This window comes from Agelaius tricolor, unplaced genomic scaffold (genome assembly GCF_023055355.1).
Source record: "Agelaius tricolor isolate 1412-34295 unplaced genomic scaffold, bAgeTri1.0.p SCAF_11, whole genome shotgun sequence".
NCBI classification, from domain to species: Eukaryota; Metazoa; Chordata; class Aves; order Passeriformes; family Icteridae; genus Agelaius; species Agelaius tricolor.
Window position 1 is genome coordinate 6,782,457 of NW_027269271.1, and position 20,599 is coordinate 6,803,055.

The 20,599-nt window shown below is 47.6% G+C and overlaps 1 protein-coding gene across 1 annotated transcript in view; it reads right to left on the reverse strand.

Moving 5' to 3' along the window:
• Positions 1 to 266: 266 nt before the first annotated feature.
• HMCN1 (hemicentin 1) overlaps positions 267 to 20,599 on the reverse strand; it is a 161,370-nt gene continuing 141,037 nt past the window's right edge. The window contains exons 84-107 of the mRNA XM_071435950.1: positions 20,099 to 20,233; positions 19,428 to 19,618; positions 18,862 to 18,943; positions 17,596 to 17,865; positions 16,936 to 17,106; positions 16,236 to 16,406; positions 14,521 to 14,691; positions 13,751 to 13,921; positions 13,418 to 13,588; positions 12,843 to 13,013; positions 12,473 to 12,622; positions 12,165 to 12,302; positions 11,729 to 11,850; positions 10,674 to 10,911; positions 9,519 to 9,581; positions 8,374 to 8,493; positions 7,973 to 8,107; positions 7,522 to 7,635; positions 7,119 to 7,244; positions 6,336 to 6,464; positions 4,581 to 4,931; positions 3,142 to 3,261; positions 2,653 to 2,779; positions 267 to 1,601 (exon numbers count right to left, since the gene is read on the reverse strand). Of these exons, the coding sequence (XP_071292051.1) occupies positions 1,235 to 1,601; positions 2,653 to 2,779; positions 3,142 to 3,261; positions 4,581 to 4,931; positions 6,336 to 6,464; positions 7,119 to 7,244; positions 7,522 to 7,635; positions 7,973 to 8,107; positions 8,374 to 8,493; positions 9,519 to 9,581; positions 10,674 to 10,911; positions 11,729 to 11,850; positions 12,165 to 12,302; positions 12,473 to 12,622; positions 12,843 to 13,013; positions 13,418 to 13,588; positions 13,751 to 13,921; positions 14,521 to 14,691; positions 16,236 to 16,406; positions 16,936 to 17,106; positions 17,596 to 17,865; positions 18,862 to 18,943; positions 19,428 to 19,618; positions 20,099 to 20,233 (4,004 nt within the window). The 3' untranslated portion in view covers positions 267 to 1,234. The remainder of the gene's footprint in view (positions 1,602 to 2,652; positions 2,780 to 3,141; positions 3,262 to 4,580; positions 4,932 to 6,335; positions 6,465 to 7,118; positions 7,245 to 7,521; positions 7,636 to 7,972; positions 8,108 to 8,373; positions 8,494 to 9,518; positions 9,582 to 10,673; positions 10,912 to 11,728; positions 11,851 to 12,164; positions 12,303 to 12,472; positions 12,623 to 12,842; positions 13,014 to 13,417; positions 13,589 to 13,750; positions 13,922 to 14,520; positions 14,692 to 16,235; positions 16,407 to 16,935; positions 17,107 to 17,595; positions 17,866 to 18,861; positions 18,944 to 19,427; positions 19,619 to 20,098; positions 20,234 to 20,599) is intronic.

Genomic DNA, 20,599 nt, shown 5'->3' on the forward strand with positions numbered 1-20,599 from the left:
GTGGGGATAGGGATGTCTAACATTAGTTAATAATATACAAGAATAGAGACGAAGTACTATGGGAGACCATTTGTTCTTGTGGCTGAAAATCTACTTTAAAGCTGGTGATAGTCTCTTACTACCCCAAAGTGCCAGGAAGAGGGAAAAGAGCTGCAGCTGCTCCCTGGTTTGCTGGGCATGGTACCTTCTGCATTGTCCCCTGGTACTTAGGGTGAGAGCTTTAGAAATGGAAAAGATTTTTTTCAAAGATAAAACTCCCAGCAGTCTCAAAGTTGATGGGAACCTTTATTTTGATTATTTTCATTGTACTGACATTGTCCTTTTATGCAAACTTAACTGTAAAACACTCTTGAGATACTGCATAGAAAATACACATAAGAAAAACCACATATATACATGTCCATAAAAATAGAATACATCTTGGCAAAATTACTTGTGTACAGTGTATTGACATTATTGAACCAAACTTACATCACCTTTGGAGAAAAATGTTCCATGTGCGTAAAACCCCAGACCATTTACTGAGCTGGGAGTATGGCAGTGGATATGGGTTTGGGTTAAATAAATGGCTATACCAGAATGGCAGAGTAAAAACAAGTTACAAAATACCTGCTCTATAAAGTAGAAGAAGCCATTTTGGTTTTTTCTTCCAAGAAATAGCAACATCTCTACACTTGCATGGAAACCAAAGATACCAGTTCCAAATTCTCCTGTAGATTCATTAGCTGCAAACAAACTTTAACGTAGTTTGTTTCAGCATTTGCAACCCTTGGGCACAGTGGCATTTGGTGGGTTGGAGCACACAACATAGTATAGCACAGCCCTAATTCTATTGGGTAATTGATAAGGAAAAAAATCTAATAGATATAAAATTTAAAACACTTAGCAACCTTTAAAATATGTAGACCACTTGAAATTATGGGTTTATTTTCTTCAGTTTCTTTCAGTGGAGGCTGCTCCTTGCTTACTTGCTTTGCCTACATGGATTTCTCTGCTGCTTTTCAGAACATACTGTGGAAAGTGACTATTCCAGTGTAATAAATAAAGCAAGTGGTAACAGGTCCTCAAAGCCATGGATCTTCCCCTTGAATTGGAACAACGGAACTGGAGAGGCAGCCTCCAGGAAGCAGGGGAGGAGAAAAGAGCACAGCACCTTTGAAGTGTGGTGGTTGCCCATGTGGGGCAGGCAGCAGAGCAGGCAGGAGCAGCCCTGGCCCCGGGCAGGAGGCTGAGCTCAGTAGGGGAAGGCGGACACGGCGATGTAGATGATGAAGGTGGTGCGGTACTCGACGCTGCCATCGGCGCTGTAGGACAGGGCCCGCACGCCCATGCGGTACGTCCGGGGCTCCCGCAGCGCCCGCGTGGTGAACACCACCCCCTTCCAGTTCTCGTCCCGCAGGGCAAAGGGCACTGCAGGGTCCTCCTCCGCCATCAGGAAGGTGGTCCTGGGGTGCATGACTTGGTCATGAGTGTAGGCCACCAGCCGGATCAGATCCTGCCCCGCAGCAATGCCAAAGGGCAGCGACAGCAGCTTGTACTCCAGGGCGTAGGTGCTCAGGTCACACTCCAGGTCGTTGGCCGGGCAGCTCTTGAGACAGAACCTAGGAAGGAGCAGAAGACTTTAGCCCAGAGAGAAGGCACAGTATCTTAAGTACTGAGATAGGTCTTAGAGGAGAAATTCTTCCCCTGTTTACCCTGCTGCAGATTAGAAGTTCTCTAGAAGTGCTCATGCATTCTTTATCCACCGTTTCCTTAGCCACTGCAGCCCAGTTTAATGTCCCTTTTTGCCTCAACAGGATCATTTCAGAGAGATGTTGGCTGTACTGATGTCATTGATGTCCATAGGGTAAGTTTTAGTGACTGTGTTCTTAAACATTAGAATAGTTTAAAATGTTCTGGGCAGCATTTGAGGTATGTGTCTGTTAGGTCATTAAATAAAGAATTTGGAATGATGGGCAGAATAAAATTTACTTTTATTAATCAAAAGTTAAAACATGAAATCTCTGCTAGTGCAGTTTGCCAGTGCTAATGGAGGTCAAAGGACATGACCTCCATGTCAGCATAGATGTCACTGCAGGTTGAGTTTGATACCAAAAGATGGTTTCTGACTATGAAAAAAGCTATTTTTCTTTGAGGATATTGAAAGATTAAAAGAAATCAATATGGGATTTCTTCCCAGAACAGGGAAATAACAAAGCTTAACAGGAACTTAGAGTTATTTTCATTACTAAAAGAAAGTATTTGATGCTTTGAAGCTGATAGCAAGTCAAGCCATTAGAGAGATTCAGATTAGAGGTTAGGAAGGAATTCTTCCCTGGCAGTTGAGGCAGTAGCACAGATTGCCCAGAGAAATTGTTGCTGCCCCCATCCATTGGAAGTGTCCAAGGCTAGTCTGGACAAGGCTTGGAGCACCCTGGGACAGTGGAAGGTGTCCCTGCCCACAGCAGAGGGTGGGACTGGATGTTCTGTTAAGGTCCTTTCCAACCCAAACCATCCCAGGACTCTGACTCTATGACCTCCAATGGCAATGCCTTACCTTTAGCTACTGTGAGCTCTACTGGTGTCAGGCAAACTTAAATTTTCTCCTTTAACAAGCACAAATTAAGGAGCTGAGCTTGGGACAGGTGAGAAGGGGCTGAGAATAAAACATACCCAGAATGTGGCTCTCGCTGGTAGTTGGGAGGACAAGGGGTGTCTATGCACTGGTAGCTTCCCCTCATGTTGAAACACATCTGATTTGATCCACAATTTATGTCCTCTTCAAGACACTCATCAATATCTGGATGGAAAAACATGCAAGGGATCAACTGCTGGTAGAAGAATTTAAGGGTGAAAATCAAAGTGGGTAAAGGTTGAGCAGGGCTCAGAATGTGCCTCTGTTTGACCCTAGAGCTTGAAGCTCAGTGTGTAATGAGAAAGTCACAGGGGAACTGCAGAGAATCAGAAGTTGCAATTGTCCAGTTTGCTGATGTTTTATGAAACAATAAAGTGTGGCATGTAAAAACTTCTGAAACCTGAAATTTGGGATGCTGACACTCACACAGCCAATCCAGAGAGGTGGCTCAGCCATGTGCTGGGCCTGGCCAGTGTCAGGTTTCTCTGCAGAGCTCCCCCAGAGCCCTGCAGGGACAGCTCTCCTACCTTGGCAGGTTTTGCCGTTGGGCATGAGGCGGTATCCGGCGGGACAGACACACTGGAAGCTGCCCAGGCTGTTCCTGCACTCGTGCTGACACGTGTCTCTGCTCTCACACTCATCAATGTCTGTGGAGAGAAGCACCAACACCTCAGCATTCCCTGAGCCTGCCATGAACACAGGTACTTCTCCCCTATTTATGTACTGCAAGTGTACAGACAGAGCTGGTGGGAGTTGTCTGGATCTCTTTTTCTGATGGGGTTGAACATCTAAGACCAGAGTGTCCTCTTCCCTTACCTGTGCCATTCCTTGTAACTCTGCAGGCACTAAAGGCAGCTTTGAGGGGCTCCTTATGTAAAGTTTTTAGAGCACATTAGCATGGTTTAGACACAGATAATTTGTAATTATAATGGCTTTTGAAACATCTGCCTAGTTCAGGACAGCAGCAAAGTAATCTCAAGCAGGAGTTCAGATTTGCATGGTTAAATAGTGGAAGGAAGGTCTTTGCTTCCCCTGTCTGACTGGCAGGGGTTGCATTAGATCAAAATGCAAACAGAAAAGAGAAACACATGTGACTACAAACATTTGTGCTGTTAGCAAATCCTGATGGTTGCCTATTGAAAAGATTTTCTTTAACAAAAGCATTATTTGGGAGTATTTTTCACATTAAACAATAATTTTAAAATTTAGATGTTTATTCAATGAAATGCAAGTTTCATGGAATATTAATATTAATATTCATGGCATATTAACTAATTCCAACTGGAAGCTGGGATGAAGATCAAAATTGGAAACAAACCCTTCCTTCCTTCAGAGTTGTATACTGGGTCTCTCAAACTCCTACACCATAACAATCCACATGGATGTGACTATTGAAACCTCTCTGGAGCTTAAATACAAGGTTTGATGTCTTCTCCATGCTCACTGAATTACACTGCAACCTGTTTTCTTACATAAAATAATAATAATAATTTAAAAGCCTCTCTGCCTGTTGCCTGTGTGACAGTGGCAGTGCTGGCAGTGGCCCCAGTGTGATTGAGTCTAAAATGTTTATTCCAAACCTTTCTGACACGGATTACTGGTGCCAGTGGGAGTCTGACAGAAGCAGTGTAACTAGGTCGGGGCTTCTGGTGGCTTTTGGAGTGTGAGAAGATTCACCAAGGTGAGCTACCATGATCAGCAGAAAGACAATAACAGAGGGAAATACTTTGCACACAGGTAACAAGCAGCACAATTAAAAAAAGAGGTTATAAGGAGGTTTGAGAACATTTTTGCTACAATGTGAGCCAAGACAGCAGAGACCAGAACATGCAGAACCCTCTGAATATTGACCAGGGTAATAGAAAACACAACCCCAGCACCACAAACCCTCAGCCCTGGTATATATCACACAGTAACCTAAGAATAAGGCCCAAAACAGAGTTGCATAGATAGGACTGACATTTACCTACACATCTGGCATTTCTTGCCTCATAGCCTTCAGGACAAGTTTCTCTAAGGTTCCTTCTAGTCCTGGAGAAAGGTATTCTGCTGTTCCTATACTCTGAGAAGGAGCTGTAGAGATTTGAGGAGTGCCTGTAATAGTGCTGCAGTTGCTGGTTGTCTCTCCCAGGGGAGAACTGAGCATAGTTATAGCTACTGTAAAAGGCACCCGAATTTGGCACCCTCTCCAATCCGGCGCAAGATTTCCCATCACCCAGTAACTGTTGCCCAGGTGGACAGAAACACTTGAAGCTGCCAGGGGTGTTGGTGCAGTGAAGTGCACAGGGTTTAGGCACTTGTTCACATTCATTAATGTCTGCTCATGTGACATGATCCAGAGCCCCAAACCATGTGGAAAGGAGAGAAAACAAACAAACAACAACACATAACTATACGTATATATACACACAGATACTTATCTCAGTATCAGGAACAAGCTGAAGATATAAAAGCGAGGTTTGGAGGCACTAAAACATGGAGAACACTAGGCCAAGCAGGCAGGATCCACTGTCCTGGACTGTAAGAGACCTTCATTCTCCCACAGGCTGATGTGACTGTGCTCACCAGGACAGGAGACCTGCTGAAGCCTTGTTTCAGCCTCAACTGCTCAATACTCTCTTAGTAATTGGGGTTTTTCCTTAAGTGCTCCATAGATGAGCACTTCTGGCTTTTGACTATCAAAAATCTTAGGTTGTTTAAAAAAAAAGAAAGAAAAAACTATTTATCACTTAGGAAAGCTAATCTTGAAGTAGTCATCAGGAAGGAATGCTCTTCTGACATGATACGTAACAGCAACCAAAACCAGCCTCACTTGGTGTTACAAACTCACATTCAGAAATCCTCACTATCAGGGTAGGGCAGCTGTTACATTTTAAGTATTTGACATAAATGCAGTAAAGGTGATGCTAAATGATCCTACTGCCTTCCTGAAGTCTCTTAAATGCCAGGGGAAGTGCTTATGCTTATCCGCTTGCCCTGGCCTCACACATTAAACTCTCCCGCTCCCCACGTCAGAGCTCCAGAGCCTCCTGAGACATGGGAGAAAACCCTGGGTGGCTTTATGCCAAGATGGACAGGGAGTGACTGCATGGCTGGCATTCCTGTGAGTGCCAGGGATCCTATTCCTTCCCTGCTGGGAGCCACCCATGCCAGGAGTGGAGCACTGAGGGAGAAATGCAGATCAGGTCCTTGTGCTCTGTCTACTGAGGAACACCCCTGGCAGTCCTGATCAGGGCAATAGGTGTACTTGGGATGTTCAGGAGCCAAACTCAGTTCTGGGTCTGTTGGGCTTCTTGCAGCTCCTTGGGGTGTGCTCCTAGGGCAACCCACATGACTCCCTGTGTGACTGCCTTCAGGGGTGAGCCAGGGCATGATGAACCAGAGATGAGCACAGCCAGGCACATCAACAAACCCCACCTGATTTTTATAACTGAAGCCTCCTGTGGAGTGGTCATCCATCACAGTGCTCTGAGTCCCTCTTACTCTTTGTTTTCAAAGCACAGCCCCAAACCAATCTCTGTTTGGTACCATTTAGCTCCGACTGTTTGTTTAGAACCATTTAGCTCTGTTTGTTTAGAACAGAACACTTTGTTTTAGACGGCCAATTTGGAAACACAGAGCGAAGGTGTCTCTACAGCGTGGTGTCGCCCAGGGTCAGCACTGCTGGTGTGTTGCAGCAGAAAGGCAGGCAAAGCAGAGCACAGGAGCGAGTGCAGCTTACCCACGCAGGGCCTGGCGGTGCCCTGGGCGCGGAATCCTCGCGGGCACACGCAGCGGTAGCTGCCGCGGGTGTTCTCGCACAGCTGGTTGTAGCGGCACTGGTGCGACCCCGAGCGGCACTCGTCAACATCTGCAGCACACGGCAAGGCAACAGTCACAGCTCTGCAACAGCCCCGCCGCGGGAGGAACCCGGGGCTGCTCCATCCCTGCAGGTGTCCGAGGACAGGCTGCATGGGGCTTGGAGCAACCCAGGATGGTGGATGGTGTCCTTGCTCACAACAAGAGGTAGAAATAGGTGATTTTTAAGGTCCCTTCCAGCCCAAATCATCCCATGATTCCACTAGAACAAAAGCTTTGGTACCACCTGCAACATCCGCTGTGCTTAAAACCCTCCCTGATAAGCAGCAGGGACCTGTGATCTAGATTGAGAGCTCTTGAGCCAAACTCTTAAGAAATCATGCACACACAAAGCAAAATATTTCAGTCAATGAATAACTGAGAGAAATCAAGGTTCCAACACAGAAAAGACCACCAAGGGAAATCTTACTGTTCTTGCTTAAGAACAGTGGAAAACTAGAGGTAGCAAGGATGCATCTGCTTTTTAATACCAACTACAAAGAAAGTTAAATAGAGATGCTCCATAAGCAAAAACAAGTTGGTGCTTTAGTATGTACAAATATTAGTAACTGGAGATGGACAATCTTCAGGATTATTTATAAAAATAAATATCATCATTGTCCCTCTGTTTCCCAGAGCCACACAGTGCATTAATGCTTCTACTCACCAATGCAAGTCCCGTTCTCTGCTTTGGTCATTCCACTGGGACAGAGATCAATGCACTTATAGCCACCACGGGTGTTCTTGCAGAGCTGATCAGGCCTGCACACATTCTGCCTGCACTCATTGACATCTTATTCAAACAAAAGCCAAAAAAAAAAAAAAAAAGCAAGATTGGACTCAATTATGTAATGAAATTACCCTGTGTCCACACATTGAATCATTTCATGCACATGGATCAGTCAGCCCAATTCCTGCTGCTTCTGGCTTTCAGTACTGCTTGACAGATTCCAAACTGTACATCAAGTATATCATCCACAGCAGCATTTTCTTTCATAAGAGAGCAACAAATAAATGTTGAACTCTGTCTGTTGGAAAGAGGAAATGGACATTCAGAACTTCATCCCTACCCACACATTTTCTGCCCTTCAGCTGGAATCCTGGGTCACAGCCACAGTGGAAACTTCCTATGGTATTGAAGCAACGCTGATGGCAGGAGTTGGACTCTTGACACTCGTTAATGTCTGTGGAACAACACAAATCCTTGGCACCAGGGCTGGCAGTTACCCTGTGGGCACTACCTGAGCAGGCTTTGGCTGAGTTCTGCTCAGGAGTTTGCTGCTCTCTCATCTTTGTACAAGAAAATTCACATGGGACACAAACCCAAGAATGCTAATTTCTTCCCTGACAGGATTTTAAATTTTCTAAAGACAGAAGAAGCAAAAGATTAAAAAACAAAACAAACCTAAAGACCAAACCCCCAAAACTCCACAACCTTAAGAATGAAAATGTATAGACAGGTACTTGGAGGCTCCCTCTACAGTGAGTTTCAGCTGCAGAGAGCTGGTGGCCGAGGTGTACCTTGGCAGCTGAAGCCGTCGGGCGTCCGTCGGAAGCCGCTCCCGCAGCGCAGCACGCAGCGGAAGGAGCCGGGCAGGTTCTCACAGTCCTGTCCTGCATGGCAGCTCTGCCCCCCCAGAGCACACTCATCGATGTCTGCAATGGGAAACAAGCTGCAAACCCTGCCCAGCCAGCACAGGGGACACACCAACCTGGTGCCTTCAGCACCAGCAACTAGAAACACGTGACTGCAAGTACATTCAGCTATGAAATAGAATACCACCAATAAATTGTGTTCTTTTAATGAGAAAACGACCCGAATAAAACCTCTCCTTAGCAATTTAAGTGCCTCTTAAGGCATTTTAAGGCCTTCAATTATCTAAAGGGCATTGTATCCAAGCTGTTCCCAGCACCTTCCTTACCCTGACATGTTCTGCCATCAGCAGAGATGGTGAAGCCTTTGGGACAGGAGCAGTAGTAGGATCCCACAGCATTGTGACAGATGTGGGAACAAGGATTTCCCACAGCACATTCGTCTTCATCTGGAACAAGAAAATGTTTGAAAAACCAGTGAGACCTCCCAATCAGTCAGACTACTCCAATCTGATCCTTCCTCAGAGGTGTGCAACTAGTAAACCCCACAGGGCAAAACCAGATCCAGTAATTTCCTTCATCTGCAATCTTTCAAGAAGTAATGAAATAAATCCACAAAATCATCTCAGATTATTTTTCCCTAAAACAACCCCAACTCTTAGAGAGACAGCACTCATGTGCTTCTCTCCACCTCCATCCCCCAAGCAGGAACATGTGGGCTCCTGTCTGAGGTGCCAACACTCAGCCTTTCCTCCACACAGGTCACCCAAGTCCTTCATTGCTCTGCAGGCTCATTGTCCTCCAGGTGTACATGAAGTACTGATTTAAAAGCTGTCTGGGCACTACTCCTATTGTAGGTGAGGACAGAAGTAACATCTTCAGCTGCCCTTGGATCTACAGCCTTTTCGCAAGGATAAGTCACACTTTTAGAAGTGCACACATAAGGGGCTTCCCTTGGATCTACAACCTTTTAGCAAGGATAAGTCACACTTTTAGAAGTGCACACATAAGGGGGATGTAGGTTCTGGTGGTTTAGTAATGTGCCCAGCTCTGGAGCCCTCAGCACAAGGTGGACACGGACCTCTTAGATCAGGTCCAGAGGACACCACGGAGATGCGCCAAGGGCTGGAACCCCTCTGCTCTGAAGCCAGCCTGGGAGAGCTGGAGAGGGACTGTTTACAGGGGCCTGGAGTCACAGGAGAAGGGGAATGGATAACCATTGCCAGAGGGCAGGGATAGATGGGATACTGGGAAGGAATTGTTCTCTGAGATGGTGGGGAGGCCCTGGCACAGGGTGCCCAGAGAAGCTGTCCAAGAAGTGTCCAAGGTCAGGCTGGACAGGGCTTGGAGCACTCTAGGCTAGTGGAAGGTGTCCTTGCCCATGGCAGGGGTGGAAATAGGGGATCTTTAAGGCCCCTTCCCACCCAAAGCAGTCCAGGAGTCCATGGTCACACCCAGCCATGTCAGTCCTTACCTGAGCAGTAAGGCCCAGACGAGTCCAAAGCAAACCCTGCAGGGCACTGGTTGCTCCGATCCCCTGTATGATAAAGGAAGCACACATCACTTGTGGATAAAAATATGGCCATTTCACTACTTTAACAGTGAGAACTGCAGCCCAGCAATTTTACAGTCTTTACTATATTTCAACACCAAACCAGACACTTTTAAATCCAGCCTTTAGTGGTTTTTCTACTTTGGCATCAAAAGTCAGAATTGCATGGCTTCTGCTGGTTTTAGTAACACTGAACAGGTGTGTGGGGGTCCCCTCAGAGTGAGCTGCAAGTCCCATCCCAGCCTAATGCACCCTGGAAAGTTTCTTATTGAAAGAATAAAGAGCATTCAGTTTTACTTCACGTAACAGAAGAACAGTAGACCCAAACCAAACAAATGTCACCATGTCACAAATCTTAGGAGGTCACTGTAGAAGACAACCATGTACTACAAACTGCAATGAGAAACTCAGGGAGAGACTCCTCAAAGGAGACAGGGCTTTGGCTGCTTGAAAACTGAAATTTAAAAAAAATCCCAAGCACCAGTATCTTAATTGTTGGAGGAAATAAATGCTAGTTCAGTAAAGGCTTAGCCAGATTTAATCACAGGCATATCTTCATCCAGAGATTCCCTTTTATCAGATCTCTTTTTAAATTAGAATAAAATGTATTTGGTTTTCAAACTGTACAATGAGTCCATAGTCTGGCAAGTGGGAAAAACCTTATTTTACTTAATTTAGAATCTTGTTACTGAAAAAGAAAGACTGAGACAGCCAATCCCTCTGTTTCATTTACTTCCAAACTAGAGTAATTTCCCTACCACATTAAAAGAAAAGCCCAAATAGCATTAAAAGAAGTAACAGGCCAGCTTGCTCATTAATTAGAGTTTCTGAAAGGAAAATGTGCTCACCTAAATCCATGCCTGTCCCCTTTGGTCACTCAGGTTCATAAAAGCCAGCAGTCAGCAATGCTAACTAATAGTTAATTAAGGGTTACATCAACAAGGTCCTGAGATCTACACTAAAGCTACCCAAGTTTCACAGAACTTCCTTTTGAGACTACAGGTGACTCAATGAATTCTAGGCAGAGAGGACAGTCTTTCCCCATTGTTTGATTCCTGGGAAGGCCTAGAACAATACCTTTTGCAATGGAAGCCTGGATTTTGAAAGCCACGGCCTCCTGCAGCGGGTGGTACTCTGTGGTGATGGAGGCAGCGCGCAGTGTCTGCACCAGGAAGGGCATCCTGCCCTTGGAGGGCTCGTAGGTGATGGAGTGGTTCCACGTGTAGGGAACGCTGACCCCGTCTGCCGCAAAGAGCCGCGTGGAGTGCGCGTGCAGCTGCCCAGGGCCCGTCTGGATGTAATCCTCTGTGTAATCCTGCAACACAACCCTGGCCTTCAGCTGCTCCCACACCAGCACCACCTGGGCTGTGCTTCAGAGCTGGGAGATGTGCTTAGAGAAAGGGGCTTATCTTAACCGCTGAACAAAGAGTATTGCACAAGCACAGGTCCTTTTCACTGTTATTTTAACTGTTGAATCTTAACACTGCCTGGTCTATTACTTTAAAAAACAATTCAGACTGATGTACTGAGGATCCTGATGATGGAAGCCACAGCAGGGGATTTCTAAAAAATATCTTACTCCTCAATAACAATCTTTTGAGGTCTAAATATTTGGCTTTTATTTGAAGTCAGATGCTGACAAATGTGCTAAATAAATAAGTGGTGGAGAAACATTCTGCCACTCAAGAGGGGTATAAATATTGGACATACTACAAATTGCGGTTTTCCAAAATATCAACAACTTCAGGTATATTTATTGCGTGGTAGGATTAATACAGTAAAATACTGGTGGGATTAATACAGTAAAGTACTGTTACTAATTACTACAAGAGGTTAAAGATGCACCTTTCTAGCTCTGCCCAAAGCAACCCTGACATGCCAGCCATCAATAACTACCCTGAAGACCCTCCTCAACACTACCTGCCAACACCTCAAACTCTTGAGAGACTAACACCACCCTCCTAATGAGAACTTTCTGCTTTCAAAGGCAACATCAGCATCATCAGTTCAACCAAACACAAAAGAAGTCACATACAGTACAGCAGGTTGCAGGACTCAGTGTTTCCTGCTTTCCTCTGAGTGAGAGAAGTACAGATGCACGAGAGCAGGGGTGGTACCTGAAGCAGCTTTACCTTGACACTGACGTCAGCCACCGACTGGAGCTGCAGCACGTGGCCACTCACAACAACATCAAGCAGCAGGGCCCCATCCGTGTCCAGGCCCCGGGCAACGTGCGTCATGCGCAGGATCTCACCTGGCAGTTTAACAGCACACTCATTTGGCACACATTCCCAACAGTGACTCCCAACAGCCACATGGAATCGAAACTGGAGTTCCCTGACCAGTAATTTATACTTACATTTTGTAAGCTGTAACATGCCCATTAGAAAAAACATGACATATTTCAAACTACAGCTCTAAAAGGTGGAATAAAGGCTCAGAAGGCTACAGTCAGTCTGAAAATATTAGTGTAAGCACAAGACCCAAATGATCCTCTGCTGTCTTTTCAGAAATGCAGCCTCCATCTGACTTACTGGATACAGAGCTGATCCATCCCAGGCAACTCACCAGTTGCAAACTCCACTTGAGTTTCTCTCTTGAAGACAGCATCAGTGAGTGTAAACCCATTCATTGCTTCCCCAATTTCTTTGGCAGTTGTCCAGTAAACTGGGCTGAGTATGGAAACGAGCTTTCTCATCGCTGGGCCTGAAGGAAACACCACAGAAAATCGGGGAGCTTTGATCTCATCACAGACCCACATGCACAGGAGCTGAATATGAAGATCTAGAACTAGTGTAACCCTTCAGATTTAAACCAGAATACCATAAGTATTGGTGTATTCAGAGAAAAAATTGATCAAAGTCAAAGAGACCTACCAAGGGTCCGAGGGACGTTTGTGATCTTTGCCTGTATCACTCTAGTGTCAGAATCCGGGCTGTCCGTTACTGTGGCGTTCAGGAAAGCAATCCCAAATTCCACATCATTGATATTGCCAATGATGCTGCCCTTGGCACGTGCAGGCCCACCTGTGCAGGGGATGGGGGAGAGGCAAAGCACAACCCCATGTGATAAGTGCTGTTGGGTATTTTAGGGAAGAGAGAACTGGGCTTTAGTTGCAGGGCAGATTTAAGCCCAAAAACTTAAATTACCCAGTCAACTGGCCAAGATGAGAGATAGCACCAGTGAAATCAGGATTGCCACAGACTTTCAGCACACTGTCACTGCATGCAGGCTGTAAATACTCACCAGGACATGCTTGGGTGTTGCACCTGGATATCTGGGAGGAGTCCCCAGGGCAAGGACGGCCACGATTCAATGGGGCCGGGCTGCTGCACAGGCGCACCCGGGTCTGCTCTCCTCCTCCACAGGAAGCAGAGCACTGGCTCCATGACTGCCACTGCCCCCAGTTTCCATCCACTGCAGAATAAAGAATGAAGAAAGCAATTTTTCAATTTAAATGCTTCAGGCCACATTGATCATGCTGAAGTCAATTCCTTCCTGGAGGAACCAAGATTCTAAAGGAATAGCTTAAAGGACAACAAAACCATTGTAACAGGCAGGTGTGAACGCTCCTGCCATCAGAAACACAGAATCCCAGACTGGTTTGGGTTGGAGGGACCTTAAAGCTCATTCAGTCCCACCCCTACCACAGGCAAGGACACCTTTCATTGTCCCAGGTTGCTCCAAGCCCAGTCCAACCTGGCCTTGGACACTTCCTAGGCCAGGTGGTGTCTAGGAAGGTGGTCTGCATTCCTCATGTGGCAGATACCCTGATGTCTTCCAGGGAAAGCTGCATTGCCACTGCTGTTGCGAGCACTGACCTGGGCACAGGTCCGTGCTGCACCTCTGGATCTGCACGTCAGCCCCAGCACAGGCCCTGCCGCCGCTGGCCGGCCGTGGGTTGTCACAGCTCCGGTACCGCCTCGTCTGGCCCCCGTTGCACGTCCGACTGCAAGTTCCCCAACTGCTCCATGGGCCCCAGTTGCCATGAACTGCAGGAATAAGTCAGATTTGATCTTCCTCAGGGATTTACAACCAGACAGTCAAACTGGGAAAGTACTTTTGTTGGAGAGTAACTTCTTTGGTTTTTTTCCTCCCAAAAGAAAACAACCAGACTCAGAGGGTGGGCAAACAGCCCAACCCAAAGCACTCACCTGGGCAAGGATCACTGTTGCAAAAATCCATTTGTATGTCACTCCCCTCACACTTGTGTCCCCCAAACTGTGGGGCTGGGTCAGAGCAGTGGCGCGTCCTCTGCCTGCTGCCTCCCCCGCAGGACACGCTGCAGGAGCTCCAGCTGCTCCATGGGGACCACTTCCCATCCACTGGGGAGAGAGGCACAGCAGTTACAGCCCCAGACTCCAGCAGCAACACAGCACAGAAATGCTGCATCGGGGAAAACTGAACATTGATGGCTCTGCCTCTCTACAGCATCTCAGCTACTCAGGGATTTCTCCCCAGGGACCTGGGGGTGGGTGAGAGCTGGACCAGAACTCCCCATGCCCTGGGCTGACCCCCTGCCTGGGCAGCAGGGAAGAGGGATTCTACCTGTCTGCCCTTCTCAGGTGAGACCCCACCTGCAGAGCTGCTCCAGCCCTGAGGCCAGAAGCAAAGGAATGGAGCTGCTGGAGAGGGTCCAGAGGAGGCTCCAGAGCTGCTCTCAGGGCTAGAGACCCTCTCCACTGGAGCCAGTTTAGGGTTGGAAGGGACATCAAAGCTCTGTCTCCGGGAGAGCTAAGGGTGTTCATCTAGAGAAGAAATGGGGTCCATTTGCAGGGTATATAGCAGATGCTAGGTAGTGACAGAATCAGTGACAATAAAAAGCTTGAAGGGGAGTTTTTTCAGGGATTAGACTTTTAGAACCAGAAAGCGTTAACCACGAGCGAAGCAGAATGCGGGGAGGGAAGGAGAAGTTTGGTCTCACCTGGGCAGCGGCGGCGGAAGCAGAGCTGGAGCTGCGTGTCGGGGCCCTGGCAGCGGGGGCCGCCGTGCGCCGGGGCCGGGCTGGTGCAGAGCCGCGGCCGCGTCTGGCTGCCCTTCCCGCACGTGGTGCTGCACGGCCCCCAGGGGCCCCAGGGGCTCCACTCGCCGGCCACTGCAAGGGCAGCACCGCTTAAACACTGCCCCAGAACGGGCACACACCTGGGATATCCCTGATCCCACACACACTGCCCCAGAACGGGCACACAGCCGGGATATCCCTGATTCCACACACACTGCCCCAGAACGGGCACACACCTGGGATATCCCTGATCACACACACACTGCCCCAGAACAGACACACAGCTGGGATATCCCTGATCCCACACACACTGCCCCAGAACGGGCACACAGCTGGGATATCCCTGATCCCACACACACTGCCCCAGAACGGGCACACAGCCAGGATATCCCTGATCCCACACACTGCCCCAGAACGGGCACACAGCTGGGATATCCCTGATCCCACACACACTGCCTCAGAACGGGCACACAGCCAGGATATCCCTGATCCCACACACTGCCCCAGAACGGGCACACACCTGGGATATCCCTGATCCCACACACTGCCCTAGAACGGGCACACACCTGGGATATCCCTGATCCCACACACTGCCCCAGAACAGACACACACCTGGGATATCCCTGATCCCATACACACTGCCCCAGAACTGACACACAGCCAGGATATCCCTGATCCCACACACTGCCCCAGAACAGACACACACCTGAGATATCCCTGATCACACACACACTGCCCCAGAACTGACACACACCTGGGATATCCCAGACCCCCCCAAAATGTCATGAGCAGTGGCCCAAACAGCACTTTGACAAGCAAAGATTGACTCTTCCCTTTCTGTTTTTTAGCTACATCACCTCACCGCCATCGTGGAACATCGTGAACACTTAATCAAATCTGGAGTTTCCCAATTCCCTGGGTAGGATGGAGGCCTGAGCAGGGCCAAGGCAGCCTGGCTAAAAGCTGCCAGAGAGCAGCAGCCAGAGCTGATTTTCCTGCCAAAACCTAGAGAAATGAGTCTCAGGCCTATGGATGAGTATTTGGCATCACAGTGGCAGCAGAGCCAGGGAAAAATGGAAAAATCGAACACTAAAAATTGTGCAGAAGGGAACATGACAGTGGTGAAGGCTCTGAATAAACTACAACCTGTCAAATGTGGGAAATACTCATGGTACAGGAAGGAAACTTGAACATTCAGGTAGCTGGGAGCAAAATATGGCTAAAAATTATAACAACAGAGGAAAATACACAGATAAGGTCTTAAATTACTAACAATCATTTTTACATAGCTTTAAATAGTTGGTGGTTTGGGTTTGGTTCTTTTCTTATTTAAACTGGCTTTTCAGGATAGGTTTAGAGAAAATTTACACTGTGAGGATGTGGGTAACAAGTACTGGAAAACTAAAATACAAATTAATATTTTTATTTGTGTAAAAATAAAAAAAAAAAAAAGAAATTGCTAAGATTTCTTACACTTACTTTTGTGATTCCTATTTCCAAGAACTCGTGCCATTCAATTTGAAAAAAATAAGTAATGAACAACTAAAAATAAGCTGAGATAATTTGGGTTTGGAGAAACAAAGAGACCTGTATGTGAAGCCTCTCATGCAAATAAGGTTAAATTACTCTTCTCTTACCTGGGCAAGGCTTAAGGTTGCACATGACTGACTCCAGAGCGCTGCCCTCACAGGGCTTCCCTCCGTGCTGAGCTGGGGGGTTACTGCAGGTCCTGCTCCTTGTCCTGTTCCCTTGGCCACAGCTCCTTGAACACTCTTCCCACAGCCCCCACTCTGACCAGCTCCCATCCACTAAGGACCAGAAAAAGCCCAGTTTTCATTAAACAGTATTTTTGCAGTATTTTTGAAATTTCCTATTCCCTTCCAAAACTAATTACAACTACTTAGAAAAATTAATCTGCCATCAAGATCCATGGTGATAAAAGTTCATTGTTTGGGCACTTAATGCAAGGCACATTAAAACTGTCAATTCATTGTGGCTTTTCAGAACTTAAACAGTGTTTACAAAATAGAGGGAGGGAGACTTAGATGGGCAGACAGCAATAGGACAGGGGGCAAAGGTTTTAAATTAGAAGACGAGATATTTAGATTAGGTATTTGGAAGGAATTGCTCTCTGTGAGGGTGGGCAGGCCCTGGCACAGGGTGCCCAGAGCAGCTGTGGCTGCCCCTGGATCCCTGGCAGTGTCCAAGGCCAGGCTGGATGGGGCTTGGAGCACCCTGGGACAATGGAAGGTGTCCCTGCCCATGGCAGGGGTGGCACTGGATGGCTTTGGGGTGCCTCCAACCCAGACCCGTGTGGGACTGTGTCAGCAGCAGTACCTGGGCAGGGCTGGCGGTGGCAGCTGCGCCGGTCGCTGTGGGGCCCCTGGCAGCCGCGGCCCCCGTTGGCCGGCACGGGGCTGTCGCACTGCCGGACGCGCTCCTGCACGCCCTGGCCACAGGTGACGCTGCACGCCCGCCATTCCAGCCAGCTGGAGAACCCGCCGTGCACTGCAACGGGAGCAGGGATGCTGCTGGGCACCGCCGGGGCCTGCAGCTCCCTTAGGCAGGCACAGAGAAGGGAAAACTGCACCTCCTGACCCCTGGAAATCCACCTCACTTCATGTCGTTACTGTGCACAAATCTCTGACCATAGTTCAAAGACAATTACTGTGTATGCTCCTAAATGCTTTTCTTTAGAGACACAGTTCAGTTATGACATGTTCTGAGGACAGGATCTGATTCAAGATCCTTTCATTATAATTTTTGTCTCTCACCCTTCACAGCCTCTATCTCTCCCAGCTGGATGAATAGAATAAAATAAAATCATGAAAGAGAACCCCACTGACACTTCAGACCAGGCTTACCCGAGACCTAGTGCTTATTAAGACCAAACATCTCATCCATAAACATGAGCAAGATGAATATTGACCACATTTGATCCAGATTAATGCTGTCATCTACCAGCTTCAAAGTCACTCTGCTGTTTTGTGCACTTACCCTGCACAGTGAGGGGCACTGTGACGAGGACGGAGCCCAGGAGGTTCCTGGCCACACACTCGTACTGGGAGGTGTCCTCCCTCTGCAGCGCGGCAATGCGCAGGGAGCCGTTGGGCAGCAGGGTCACTCTGTCACTGTCCAGCAGGGGCTGGCCCTGCCGGGACCAGCTGATGGCAGGAGGGGGCTCTCCCCTGGCCTGGCAGTCCAGCACTGCCGTGGCACCGGCCTCCAGCACGGTGCCCACCGGTTCCACAGTGATCACTGGGGGGCCTGAAGAGAAAGGGTCCTTTGGGTGACAGCACATGGGCACAGGCCTGATTGATTTAGTGCTAAAGTGAGTGCAGAGAAATCCCAAGTCAGGTTACTTTGACTAAAATCATTATTGCTGATCCCCTGCTGGCTAAACAGAAACACAGAATCCTTAAGGTTGGAAAACAGATCATCAAGTCCAACTATCGACCCAACACCACCACCGATGTTCACCACTAAACCACGTTCCCCAGTGCCACCAAACAGGCACGTTACAATGCCAACAAGCTGAACATGAACATGCAGCAATCTGAGGACTAAAGCTGAGATTAAGGCCCAGCTATAAGAGCCCATGTTCTTCTTTATTGCTAAAATGGTTTGTTTTTCATAAAACCCACAAGAAGATGATATTATTCATGTCCAGAGACAATTGAGAGGTAAGGAACATACCCACAATGCTTGAGGCTACAGTAGGAGAGGCATGTTTAGAAATTATCCCAGTAGCAAAGAAAACCTCTAACGGATTATTTTTGCCAAAACTAAAATACTGACAATGAGAATTAGAATTCACCTCATATAAGTTGAGAGTCTAGTTTATTCCAGTTGTATTGAGTGAACTAAGAGAAACAAGCCCTTGCAGAAAGTAGTTCAGCTCGTTCCACACTACTTTCTATGATGAGGCTCAACCACTCTTTAGATCCCTCTCTCTTCTTGGATGTCAATCACAGCTTAGATCAGACTCTCACATATTCATAATGAAAGATGCCCAGAGAAGCTCTTGGCTGCCTCATCCCTGAAGTGTTCAAGGACCAACCAGCTCTAGTGGAAGGTATCCCTGCCCACAGCAGGTGATCTTTAAAGTCCCTTCCAACCCAAGCCCCTTCTACAACTCCATGAAAGAGAAGATGAGTCCAAACCTCCAGGGCAGTGCCCAACCTGAAACACTCCCCCAGGAGCTGCCTGCACCTCCCCACAAGCAGTTTACACTCCCTTAAGGGGCCTCCCTTTGAGCCTTACTCTGCAGGGTCAGTGTCAGGCTGCGCTCCACCACACCCACGTCATTGGTCGCCACGCACTTGTAGTCACCAGCATCTTCATTCTGAGGAACAAAACAGGGGCTCAGTCTACAGGGCTCCTCCTGGCAGTGAATTTTAATCCCAATTCAAAATACAGACATGACTACATGGGGAGAAATAGGAGTCTTACTGTTCAGATTAGGATTTTAGATTTGGAATAAGAGATTTGCACAAGGAGAATGCCATTGCTTTTCAGCTGACCTGTAGAAGCCCGGCTCTCTTAAGGTCAGAAGCAAAGGTCCCATTTAACTGGTCATGACCAGGATCTCACACACCAACAATTAGTATGTAAATTCAGTCCTTCTGACAAGCAGGGAGAACTCTGACCCTGTGGGGATTTTTGCCTCAATAATTTGAATCTAATTCCAGTCTGAATTAAAACATTTTTTAAAGTTGAAAGCAAAGAAGGGTAAATGTCTAGCCTAACTCATTGAAACCAATATGATCAGGAACATCTTTATCAATCAAGTTCAAAGCAGACACTCACAGTATAGGGGCAGGACTCACCACGGTGCCATAGATAGCAAGGGAACCATTCCCAAGCTGTCGGATCCTGTTACTAATCTGAACTCCTACTCCTTTTCTGCTCCACTGGATGGTTGGAGGGGGATCTCCTCTGACTTCACAATTCAACATGGCATTGCCACCCAAGGGCTCAATTCTGCTGGAGTGATAATCCCCTTTGAAGACTGGAGGCTCTTAAAAAACAAGAGATGGCAGAGAAATAGTAGAGCCAAAATAAAGTGTGCTAATTGAGAACAGTTGGCAGGGATCACTCACCTCTGACTTTCTGAAGGGAGAATTTCCATCTGTTCAGATTTTTCCCATTTAGCCATTGGCAAGGGGGAACAGCTTTAAACTGAATCTACCTGACAGCAGGTAGATTCAAGTTGGATATTAGGGAGAAATTGTTCCCTGTGAGGGTGGGCAGGCCTTAGCCCAGGTTGCCCAGGAAAGCTGTGGCTGCCCCTGGATCCCTGGAAGTGTCCAAGCTCAGGCTGGATGGGGCTTGGAGCAGCCTGGGATAGTGGAGGTGTCCCTGCCCATGGCAGGGGGTGGCACTGGATGAGGTTTAAGTCTCCCTTCCCCTGCCTCCCATTCCAACTCCACTATCCAAACCCAGGATAGTGGTTGCTGGAGCTGTCCAGCAACAAGCACAACTGCTGAATTTCATGTACCTTTGACATACACAAAGCCAATGGCCTTGATGGAGCCCACTGTGTTCTCTGCAGAGCACACATAAGTCCCAGAGTCCTCCTTGGACACCCTGTCGATGAGCAGCTCACTGTGCCCGTTGACATCGTCGTACTGTGCTGGAGGGAGAGCAGGGAAAGAGTCATTGCAGGGATTGAAATGTACACAGCTCACAGGAGTGCTTGGATCTGTGCACTCTTTGCAGCTCAGCCATGGGGTCCTGTGCATCCCTGAGACACTCCAGGAATGCACAGAAAGTCACTGCTGTGACCTTTGCCCACATGTACCAGTTCACTTCAGCTACCCCGTGATTTTGAGCATCAATTGCTCCTGGATGCTGAGTAAATACCATAAGCTAGGAATGTTTTTAATGTGCTACATTATTGGCTACAGAAGAGGGATCATCTTTTAATCACCTTACAGCTCTGTCTCAGAGGCAGTTTAATTACATGATTGCATAACACTAAAGATATTCCTCACACAAT